The following is a 12,282-nucleotide window of genomic DNA, read 5'->3' on the forward strand; positions in this document are numbered from 1 at the left end:
TTGTCTGATGTGAAAATGATAACTTATTTGCAAGGCACTTTAATCAAATCAATATGGTACTGGCCCAGGAATGGAAAAGCGAATCAGGGCATGGAGAAGCAGAACCTAATCTATGAGGTCTGATTTGTGATAAGAGCGGCATCCAATTCAGGGGAAGGGAACGGTTCCCCTCGCGAGTCAGCCTGCACAGAGATGCCCATCAGGATGGAAATGAGTCAGTCCTCAACATCAAACCAGCGACAAACACAAACGCCAGGTGAATCAAAGGCTTAAACAATAATAATAATAACAATAATAATATTTACATCCAGAAGCAATAATGATATTTACATCCAGAACCTTAGAGGTTTTGCAGGCAATCTGCAAATGAGGAAATGATTTTTTTCTTTTCTTTTCTTTTTTTTTTTTTTTGAGACAGAGTCTGACTCTGTCACCCAGGCTGCAGTTCAGGGGCGTGATCTCGGCTCCCTGCAACCTCCACCTCCTGGGTTCAAGCAATTCTCCTGCCTCAGCCTCCCAAGTAGCTGGGATTACCGGTGCCACCACCATGCTTGGCTACTTTTTGTATTTTCAGTAGAGATGGGATTTCGCCATGTTGGCCAGGCTGGTCTTGAGCTCCTGACTTCAGGTGATCTGCCCACCTCAGCCTCCCAAAGTGCTAGGGTTACAGGTGTGAGCCACCGCACCCAGCCTGGAAATGATTTTTAATAAGGGATTTAGAAGCCATAAAATAAAGTCATTTGTGCTCAGATAGTGATTAAAGTATTTTCATGGCAAAAAAGATACTTTATATCAAGCCAATATAACAGTAATATATTGGTAAAATATTTTTTTAACGTAAATGACATTACATGTGTGATATTATTATTTGTAACATCCCAGAAACGTATATTATTAGAAAGCTGACAAAGAATAAAAGCAACAGATTAACAAATGTCTGAAAGAGATGTCCCAACACACAGCTGCTTAAAGATTTGCCAGTGAAAGAAACCATATGTTTTATCACCCTCAGACTAAAGAAAACTCAAGGAAACGTAACATCTCTTGTTGGCAGGAAAAATGGCACCGTTTTTAATATTCATGCAAATTTAAGTTGTTACGGCATTTTGGAAAGCAGTCTGGAAATGACGCCCATGCCCTCTGATACCCTTTGATGCCACCATCCCAGTCTCTTTTGTGTGTATTTGTAGTGGGCGGAGGGAGTGGTAATGCAAAAATATGTTTCCACCAATCACCCTGCAATCAGGCCTTGGGAATCCACCACATAGGAATAAAATGCCAATAGGAAACCACGTGTGATGTCCGTGGATGTTTCTGGAAGCGTGTGTGTGTGTGTGTGTGTGTGTGTGTGTGTGTGTGTGGCGGCAAAACAAAACAAACAACAGAGGCGTCCAGCCAGAGCAGCCTAGGAAACAGCACGGACACCCGTGATGGACGGGGTGGGACCTGGGCTCAGCCTCCGCCATCCCTCCAGGCACCTCCCTCTCCTTTGGTTCTCACGGGTGAAGTCAGAGGAAAGGTGTTTGGAAATCCCACCTTCCCCTGACGTCTGTTCATTCCTCACACCTGCTGCACTGGCTTTCACCAAGACCGACGATGACCACCTGAGGGGACCTGGCTCCGTCCTCCTTCCACAACCGTGGCCTGCGGGTTTCCTGCTGTTTGGAGGCCTCTCCCGTGTGGCCGGTTTGCAGGTGAGCACGTCCACACATTTCCCTCCGGCGTCCTGGGCGCCTTTCCTCGGCGTCACCTGCATTTCCTCTTCGTCCACCTTCTCTTTTGAATCTCAGCAGGAGACACATAGAACTGAGAGGCCTGTGGAAGCTGTTTGGCTTATGTTTTGTTTGCTACCTTGAAACATTTCACAACCGGCTTCTCCTGAATAAGCCGGAGGACTTGGCCGTCTTCCACCCGCATTCCCACAGGGATGCAGGACTGAAGCTGAGCTGCGGCCACTCCTCTGGACAGGGGCGCGCGGGTCCCCTGGCTCCCAGGTGCGGGGCCATCTCACGGCCTCCTTCCTTGCCAAGCCCTGCAGGACCCTTCTCCGCTGTTTCCTCTGAGTATTTACTGCTCCCTCTGAGCCAAAACGTCCTCTGTGGCAACACCAGGCCTGGTTTCTGTGTCTCCGACTGACCCCAAGGGGATTCCAAAAGTTTCCTGTGTCCTAGGGACTCAGAAGCCCGGACTGTAAACCTGTTAACCCTGTGATCGGATAGTGACGCTTCAACCGCTGAAAACAGCCAGGGGCTTCCCTTGCTTTTCTCCACCTGGGAGTGACCATGCCCCCCTCCCTCTTCGCCACCACCCGAGGGTTTCCGTCACTGCCCATTCCACCCCAGTTCCTCCCCCAGGGTCTTCAGCCCCTGGCCTGGAGTCAGGCCTCTTTCATGGTGAGATTTTGAACAACCCAAGCCAAGTGTGGTCTGCCCACCCCGATTCTCCACGTCTCTAGAGTAGTCCAAAATGTCCATTACCAAGTGCATTTCCCAGTGGTCCCATGGAAAGAACCAGGGCCACAGAGAATCTCTGAGCGGCTGCATGTTTAGCCCAGAGGGGAGGCCACCTCTTCACTCTTATTCTGGAAGCTCTAGGAGAGGAAACTGGGGTTGGCGACACCTGGTCCCACATTTAATATGAAGTTCTGAAGTTGGAACCTGGTGGGTGGGCCTCTACCAGGTCCCGTCTCAGATGAAGTTCTGCCATTGGAACCTGGGGTTGGTGAACACCTGGGTCCCACGTCTCAGATGAAGTTCTGGGATTTGGGGCCTGGGTTGGTAGACACCTGATCCCGTCTCAGATGAAGTTCTGCCATTTGGAACCTGGGGTTGGTGAACCTCTGGGTCCCACGTCTCAGATGAAGTTCTGCCATTGGAACCTGGGAGTTGGTGAACACGTGAGTCCCACGTCTCAGATGAAGTTCTGCCATTGGAACCTGGAGTTGGTGAACACCTGAGTCCCACGTCTCAGATGGGGTTTAACCATTTGGAACCTGGGGTTGGTAGACACCTGGTCCACATTTTCAGATGGAGGATTCTGGGATTGGAGACCTGGGGTGGTGAACCTCTGGGTCCCCACGTCTCAGGCCAGGATTCTGGGATTGGAACCTGGGAGTTGGTGAACGCTGCACGAATCCACATTTCAGATGAAGTTCTGGGATTGGAACCTGGGGTGGGTGAACACCTGAGTCCCACGTCTCAGATGAAGTTCTGCCATTGGAACCTGGGTTGGTGAATACCTGAGTCCCACGTCTCAGATGAAGGATTTCTGCCATTGGAACCTGGAGTTGGTAGACACCTCCTGGGTCCCCGCGTCTCAGATGAGGATTCTGGGAGATTGGAACCCATGGGGTTAGTGAACCACGTGAGTCCCGTCTCCAGATGTGAGTTTCTGCCATTGGAATTACAGGGTTGGTGAACACCTGGTCTTTTGTCTGCTAGAAACACAGGGAGACTAGAACCCAGCCTGTAGGAGAGATACTGAAATACGACGGGGACACCTGCCATCCTGCCACAATCAAGTCCATCGTTCTGGCTTTCCCAAGGCATAGCCCCTTGCTGTCCAAGTTTTGTGTTACTCAGCTGCTTCTCTGTTGGGGGGAGGTGGTGTCATTTCTGTCCTTCACAAGCAGGGCTTTCCGGCTGCCGTGCTCCTCAGGCTCATTTGGAACTCTCCCCTGCACTGCCAGCCTTTGTTGCTTGGTGGAGCTACCGTTTATCACACTGTTTCCTGAGGAAAACGTCTTTCAAGTACCAAGTACATCTCACAAATAAACCTAGAGCATGACTTATGTGGTTTATAGGTGGAATTACACCGATGATCAGGAAGTTGCCTTAGAAACAAAATGTTAAAAACAATGAAAAATAAAATAGAAACACTATGTTGCATTTGGAGTTTGGTGATTTGCATATTTATGAAGTTCTGCAATTTGAAAAAATATTTCTCTTCTTTCCTGGGTGTCTATTTGGAATACATTGTCATGTGTCAAAATCAAGGCAATCAGAACCAAGGTTGCCAGCCTGCGACAGCCGTTCTCGATGGCCTCGGTTACAATGCTGAGATGACTTATTATTCATAGATTCATCTAAAGATAAGATTGGAAATAATTTATCTAGTATCCGTGTGAATTGCATTTATTTTAAAGGTTGTTGCATAGGAAGCTTAAACATACCCAGCAAATTATGCCGGGGGAAGTTTTCCTCAAATCTTTCTAAACCCAGAATGCTTGTCTGTTTAAATCTCTTGGACGGGTTTTTCTTTCAATCACTCCAGTATTTGGAGACTCTTCCTCCTGTCTAGAGAATGTGGCCTCTGCCCATCTACGGATTCAGGTTCCTCCTCCTTTTCCCTCCGCTGACCCGCACACTCCCACGGAGAAGCACGAGGAGGAAACACTCCAGCCAGTGGCGAGATGACAGGTTTTACTCTCTAAAGGGGAAAATGAAGACATACGGCTTTGGAGGTCCAAGATGTTGCAGTGAAGAGATTCTGTGTTTTCAGCAGTGCTTCCCCTGCGGCGATCTCTTTCCCCCACTGCGCCCAGCACACGTGCGAACAAAGCCAGGGTTCCTGTCCTCTCTCTGGGAGAGACTAGTGTACAAAAAACAGGCAGGAACCGGATGATTTCCATTCATCACCGATGACTAAGGGAATGCAAACCAAGGCCACCCAGTCGCTTCGATGAAACCTCTAAGCTCACTTGAGCAATCGCACCACAGTGAGTGGAAGAGCAAAGTTCAAGCCAACGGTCAAGCTCATTTTCCTGATGACTGTGGAGGGCAGATGGGCCAGGGCTTGTTCTACATGACCCTGTTTTGCAGGGAGCTGGCCATCAGCTGTTTGTCTCTCCAGGAGAAATGCTTTCTTGGCAGGGGAAGTCGAAGAAGGAGGTATTCAGGGTTGGAGAAGGAGCACGCCAAGACCTGGAGGTTAGCTCGGGGAGACAGTGGCCCTAAGTTGGCTATAATGTCCCAGGGACAGCAAGCCGGCTGTAGAACCTGGAGATATGCTGACGTCACTCAGCGGTCCCCTTCCTGATGGAGGATGGTATCTGGGACGCTTTGAGCTCAGGGCTGCTCACCTGTCCAGGATTCTGTCCTCACACTGAGGCATCACTGGTTCTGTGCCATCATTCACTGAACTGGTGTTTTCTCATGCCTTCCTGCGGGCCGCTCCTTCCACCCAGAACGCCCCGTTCCAGGCAGGCCTCTTTCTCAGCTCTGGCTTCTCTCTTCTCTCTTCCCAGAGCCTTTCCTGACCCCACTTGCTCACCCCACACCCACCAGTGATGCGGGAGGCTGGGGTGCTTTGCATTCTGGGCACGACTCTGTGCCTCTGTCGCAAAGCTCGTCATATCACACATGAGAGAGCAAGGGCTGGAGCTGGGGCAGTGCTGGGCTCAGGGATCGGGGGTCGTGGAGCTGCCCCGTTCAGGAGGGTGGCAGGGGCTTGCCTGCCAGGTATGTGGTTGTACCACCGTGAAGCGATAGGAACCGGGGGGGTGCTGTGGACGCCTGAGCTCCATTTGCAGAGACTGCCCGTATGTCCCTTCCTTCTTCTGTTGTAACTTTTGATATTCGCAGAGCCGCTTTCATTTCCGCACGAGTTAATCACGAAATAACAGAATACAGCTTTGAAACGGCAGGCCTCTCCGCCTGCTGGCAAAAGCAGCCTCTCTGCTAAGCCTCTGCTAAGCAGCTTCTCTGCTAAGCCGCAGAAAAGTAGAGGCTGTTCGGTCTCGTGCAACCGCCCCAGAACCGAGGAAGTTGAACTCTGGAGCCCGCAGTTCCACCCCTTACTGTATCAGCCAGGATTCAGCTACAGGCAACAGAAATCACTTGTTATTTCCATGGGGACGGAATGTTAAACAGTGTCCAAGGATTACAGAAGCAGAGGGGCTGGAAGAGGGGGCTCTAAGCCCTCCGCCAGTGATTTCTAGAACAATCCAGAGAGGCCCGCCAGTCAGGAAACATGGCACACTGGAAGCCCGTTGTGAACTTGCCGGCTCCAGAAACTGTGCTTCCTTCGCTGGTTCGGGGAGCAGAGGCTCTGAGGCGAGGCTGCTGACCACAGCTGCAAGCTCCATCCCCTCACTGCGTCAGCGGAGACCCAGACCAGCCAGGACACCGTGGGCCAAGCCCTGGCCTGGACATGTGTAAAGCCAGGAAACGATGTAAGACTGCAGGGCCACAGCAAGAATGCTGGCCAGCAGAAGCCAGAGCTCGCCACTTCTCACGCCCCCAGCACACGAGCAGGTAGGGGCGTCATGCCCGGCTGCAGAGAACTCCCACCTGCCCCAGCACACAGAGGAGCAAGGGCGGAGCGCCACATCCAGTGCAGAGAACACACATGTGCGATTCCTGGCACCCCAGCCTCTGAAGTTAGGAAGGCCCATGAGAAGGAGAAGCGAGCCAGACAAAGCCCAACCTCTACAACTGCCTTAAAAATACGTGTGCCCAATAGCAAAGACTTGGAACCAACCCAAATGTCCATCAGTGACAGACTGGATTAAGAAAATGTGGCACATATACACCATGGAATACCACGCAGCCATAAAAAAGGATGAGTTCGTGTCCTTTGTAGCGACATGGATGAAACTGGAAACCATCATTCTGAGCAAACCATCACAAGGACAGAAAACCAAACACTGCATGTTCTCACTCATAGGTGGGAATTGAACAATGAGAGCACTTGGACACAGGAAGGGGAACATCACACACCGGGGCCTATTGGGGGTGGGGGGGCTGGGGGAGGGATAGCATTAGGAGAAATACCTAATGTAAATGGCGAGGGATAGCATTAGGAGATATATCTAATGTCATTGACGAGTTAATGGGTGCAGCACACCAACATGGCACATGTATACATATGTAACAAACCTGCACGTTGTGCACACGTACCCTAGAACTTAAAGTATATATATGTGTGTATATATATGTGTGTGTGTGTGTATATATATATAAATACATGTGCCCTGGCAGTGGCCCTTAAGCTCCTGTTTGTCTTCTGATGACAGACAGATTTAGAAGCTTGCTTTGTTTAAGCCAGATGTAAAGGGTCGTCCCTTCTCTCTTTTCCTGTACACATGGCAGTTAGAAAAAAGAAAACCAACGATTTAGTTTGATTTCTTACATAATGAAATAATTTAATCCACTGATTTCATGTCAGTTGACACAGAGGTGCAGCACAGAAGCAGAGACACGGACCAGTGGGCGCGGCACCCGCACTGCACCACCGAGTCCCTCGGTGAGGGGTGTGAAGGGGAGGCTGGCTGGGGAACGGGTTTTGGAGAATTGGTGAAGTCTTGAAAAAGAAGCAGAAATCGTTCCTTCAGACCAGATCAAAATTAAATTCTAGATGTTCTAGATGGGGTTGGAGGAAAAACAAAGGAAGCCCCCCAACACTGTCAGAAGCTGAGGAGGATGAGGAGAAGCTGGCCCCTCGCTCGTGGCTGGAAGGGGTGTGACGTGGGGCCACCCTGGGGAAGACGGGTTGACCATCTCCCCGTAAAGGTGAACGGACACTCCCTGTCCAGGCAGCCGCCCCCGGTGGGCATTTACCCAAGTGAGCTGAAGACCGATGTTCACCCAGAAACCTGTGTGTGGGGTTTTAGAGCTGCTTTGTCCCTAGTGCCCAAACCAGACAGCAAGATGTTCTTTGAGGCAGGAGAGGCAGGCTGTCAGCCGTGAGAGGACCCTGACCCACTGGGAAAGAGGCATGAGCCCGGCGGTGATTCATGCGGCGGATGAGAATCCGCGTGGACAGAGAGGGTCCCAGAGAGCTTTTGAGATGAGATCTGGCTCTTTCTCCCCAGGCTGGAGTGCAGTGGTGCAATCTCGGCTCACTGCAACATCCCTCCTGGGATTCAAGCGATTCTCCTGCCTCAGCCTCCCCGGTAGCTGGGATTCAGTAGCCCACAACCATACCGGCTAATTTTCTTGTATTTTTAGTAGAGACGGGGTTTCACTATGTTGGCCAGTCTGGTCTTGAGCTCCTGACCTTGTGTTCCGCCTGCCTCAGCCTTCCAAAGTGCTGGGATTACAGGTGTGAGCCAGCGTGCCTGGCCCTGAGGCATTTTGCTGGTTGACAAAGCCAGGCCCCAAGGCTCCGCATTGTGGGATCCCATTTCCATACCTTTCTGGATAAGGCACAACTGTGGAACCGAAAACAGATCCATAATCACTGGGGTTTAGGGTTAGGGATGGGATTGGCAAAAAGGGGACACAGAAGTTAAGTCGGAGGGTGGCAGAGCGGCCTCGGGGACACTGGCGGTGACTACACGATTCTGTGCTTCGGTCAAAGCCCCTGGAATAAAGTGAACTTTATGAAAATGGGAACGATCCACCAGCCGATGCGGGGTCCTGGGAGGAAAAGCAAACAGACACCTCAATCTGACTGCGTTAAAGAGGCACGACACACCTTGTTGGGGGCAGGGTGGGGAGTGGAGCTCACCTGAGCAATTTCAGCAAAGAGGTTTGTGACTCAAGACAAAAGGAACTGGTCTCAGTGCTGGCTTCAGGCGGTAAGTTTATCTCTCAGGGGTGCAGCCGAGCAACTATGTAGCCACTTCACATGTTTACCCGGCTGGAATAAACCAGTGAATAAACAGTAGAAGGCAGGGATCAGATTTCTCACTGTCAGAGGAAAAGTTGCACCTAAGCAAAGGCAAGATCGAATGGTCTCGGGGGCTGTATTTTATTCAGAGACCTCAAAAAAATAACACACATGCATGCAGGCACGCACGTGCACACACACACACACACACGCGCGAATGTGAATGACAAACGCACCCCCAGCTCAGTCCCTAAGATGGCTGAGAAGCAGTGACACCCTGGAAGCAATGAGCATGTCTTGTGTCCCCACTTTGGTTTCTAACAGTTCCCTGATATGGGGAAGCTCTGACCTTGCTTTTTAACCATTTCTTAATACAGGGAACCAAAGTTACTTGGGTGAGTGGGCGACTCTAGGGATGAGGCAGGAGAAATACAAGATGAGCCCAGGGCATCTTACAGCACCACAAAACCAGGAAATGCCACAAAGAGGATGCACATGCACCTGCCCTGATGTCAACACATGATTTTATAAGTAAACACATAGCGAAGGGTCCACCAACATTCCGTGTGTAAGAATTTTGAGTAATAGCCGGGTGTGGTGGCTCGCACCTGTAATCCCAGCACTTTGAGAGGCTGAGGTGGGTGGATCACCTGAGGTCAGGAGTTCGAGACCAGCTTGACCAACATGGTGAAACCCTGCCTTTACTACAAATACAAAAAACATTAGCTGGCCGTGGTGGCAGACGCCTGTAATCTCAGCTACTTGGGAGACTGAGGCAGGAGAATCATTCGAACTTGGGAGGCGGACGTTGCAGTGATCCGAGATGGCACCATTGCCCTTCAGCCTGGGCAAGGAGAGTCAAACTCTGTCTCAAAAAAAATAAAAAAACAAAACTAATAACAATTTTGAAGAATAAGAGGAAAAGGACAGAGGGAGGGAGAGAACCACCCCAAGAACACCACAGTCTTAATTGCTGCAGGAATGACCCGAAGGGCAGAGGCCTTGGAGGAGAAACAGGGCATTTGCATGGCCTCAGAGTGTGTCACCCAAAGCCTGCACTCGTGACTGGTGGTTGTACCTTGTGTCCACAAACTCTCTCATGCCCCTCCCTTCCGAAGGTGGGGCTTAACTCTCCTACCCTGGAGTGTGGGTTGGACTCGTGACTCACTTCTAACAACAGAGCAGGAAGGAGCAAAACCGTCCGTGCCGCAGAGAGCTGGCAGACAGCAGCCTGGCCAGGGACAGAGCTGGCGCGCCCGGCACGCGTGTGGTGACACGCAGCCCCTGCGTGACGGGAGACGGAGCCCACCGCCCCTCCGGGGGTCTCTTCCCCCAAACCCACCGTGTTGGTCTCACCACGAGAAAGCATTAGAGAATACAAGATTCTATAAAATCCGTGACCAGAATCCAATCTTGACAATTTCTCAGTCTTTTGTTTCATGGAAAATTTCTCTGTCTTTTTTTCTCATTCTCGGCCAGCTTTTCAATCTTTCTGTTAAAATAATCACCTCCCGTTGTCAGAGTTTGGAGGATGCGGTGAGGAGACCTGGTGACCACACGCAGCGTGATGTCCTGGGACAGAAGGAGGACGTTGAGGGAAAACTAAGTCCAAATCAAGTCTTTCATTCAGTCTGTTGTGTGGTATCACCGTTAATTTCCCGGAGCTACAGACAACTTACTAAGCACATCGATGTGAGCTGCATTAGTAGAAGGGGAGCAGGTGACAGGCACGTGGACGCTGCTGTGGCATCTTTTCAGTTCTTCCGTACATCTAAAATTATTTCAAGATACAAAGCAAAGCAAATAATACTTCTGAGCCTCTATTTCAGTGATCTATATTTGCAGCATTAATGAGCTAGAAGAAAAACAACACAAAAAAGTCCAGCCAATTAAGCGTCGGGGACTCTCTTGGGGGCCTCTGGAGTGTGGTGGAGAATGGAGCGTGACTGAAGGCCGAGCCCCCTCAAAGCTGAGCTGCTTTGGACCCGGGGCCCTGAAGCCCCCCATACACTGGCTGCACCTCTCCAGGCCACAGCCTCTGTCCCACCTGGGCTCCATCTATGGGCTCAGGGGTCACCCAGACCAGGCACATCCGGGTTCACTGGGACCTTACCTTATAGTACACGGCCACCATAGCCGAGGGAACCCACGCCTGGGAGGATGGATTTCCAGGCTGGAAGCCTCCAGCAATGACGACCATGTGGCAGGTCCCCTTCTGTGTGGCTGCCTTTCCCTGTGATGGCTCTGGCCATGCCACCGACAAACACCTCTGGGTCTCGGCTGCCACCACAGGCTCCTGCGGCACTGCCCACCTGGAGGCACCACCCCAGAGACACGTAGCCTACACCTTTGTTTTATTCCAGAGGGTCATTGCAGGGAACCAAATCTGTACTGGGGCAAGGTCTGCTTTGGGGCCCAATGTCCCCCCGGTTTGTCGGACAGCTGTGCTTCCGTGCTTCCGTGTCACTGCCTCTTCCACCCTAAAATCTCAGCCGAGGAGGCCCAAGAGGACACTCGGAATATGCAGAGGGGGAGACGGGGATGAGGAGTCACCAACAAACCAATTAAACCCCGACCTGGAGGCGAACGTTCTAAACACAGGGTGTGGAGTCACCGGCGTGGGGTTTCCTTCACAAGGGGCCTTCGAAATCAGAAGAGATTCCTTCCCTGCTTATACCAGGGGAACTAAGAATCAGCCCACAGGCAGTGGATTGGCCAAAGTGACCTTTCAGCATGCTGGCCCTGTGCCCCTAACGTCTCCCAAAGAGCTGATGAAGCCGAGCCACTTGCCGTTATGTGTTGAAAATGGTGCAAGACCCCACACAATCATCCCTGAACCTATAATGCTGATGCTGTAATGTAAAAGGAGTATTTTCCCCCTTGAGATAAAATGCCATCAGATGCCATCTGTGCTGCCTGTAATTTTAGCCATAAATCCTCGTTGTATTTATCGGAGATTTGTTTTTCAAGATGGCTAATTTTAGTCTCCAATTCAACCGCACACTAATTTTCCTGTTTCTTTCTTGCTGAGAAATCTGATATAACAGCTCCTCATAGAAAGGGCTTGGCAGGTTCCCAAAGCCCAGCAGCCTCATTTACTTAGAGAGAGGTTATTTTTTCTTTCTTCCTCTCTCCCCTCTCCCTCCTTGTTTTGGCAGCGCGGTTAGAATTCAGAAGAGTTGAAATAAAAACAGGATTGCCCTTGTAGAGACAAGCGAGGATGAGCCGGGTGGGCTGGGCATCGAGGCGAGGGGTCAGCCTGCTCCAGGCAGGGCGAGGGTGTCCCTGGACTTGGGGCCGCTGCGGGGGCGTCCCTATCTGGGAGCGCAAGGAAATAGAACAGTAGCAGGAGGGGCCTCCGAGCCCAGCACCGCGACATTCCCCGGGCACCGCGTTACGCTGTGGAAAACATTTGGAAAGCTTCCTTCATTTTTCTGAAATAGCTGAAGTGATGCAGAAGGTTGGCTGAAAGTCTAAATCTAATTACAATAAGATAATCTGGAACGGCCCGTCAATGGGGAAGGAATTGTGGGATGGAAGCTTTTTAAAAAGAGGCACTTAGCCATAAAATCTGCATATACCAGTAAATTTCATCTACAGCAACCAAAATGTGCATCTTCCGTCCTGTTTCCAAAACCTCTGAGTTCTCTTGGGAAACACTGTGACTTGGGTGGAAAATTTTCGGACTGGAGGTGCACGGAAGCGCGTTCTGGCAGTGGGATGTGCCTT

At 50.9% G+C, this 12,282-nt stretch overlaps 1 protein-coding gene across 1 annotated transcript; it reads left to right on the forward strand.

Annotated features, from left to right (window-relative positions):
- Positions 1 to 9,388: 9,388 nt before the first annotated feature.
- On the forward strand, positions 9,389 to 11,883 carry LOC103888443. The gene has a single exon (XM_009217533.4). It carries the CDS (start codon positions 10,743 to 10,745, stop codon positions 11,409 to 11,411), a length of 669 nt encoding a protein of 222 aa, XP_009215797.1. The 5' UTR covers positions 9,389 to 10,742; the 3' UTR covers positions 11,412 to 11,883.
- The last annotated feature ends 399 nt before the right edge of the window (positions 11,884 to 12,282 follow it).

Source organism: Papio anubis, chromosome 16, assembly GCF_008728515.1.
Source record: "Papio anubis isolate 15944 chromosome 16, Panubis1.0, whole genome shotgun sequence".
NCBI classification, from domain to species: Eukaryota; Metazoa; Chordata; class Mammalia; order Primates; family Cercopithecidae; genus Papio; species Papio anubis.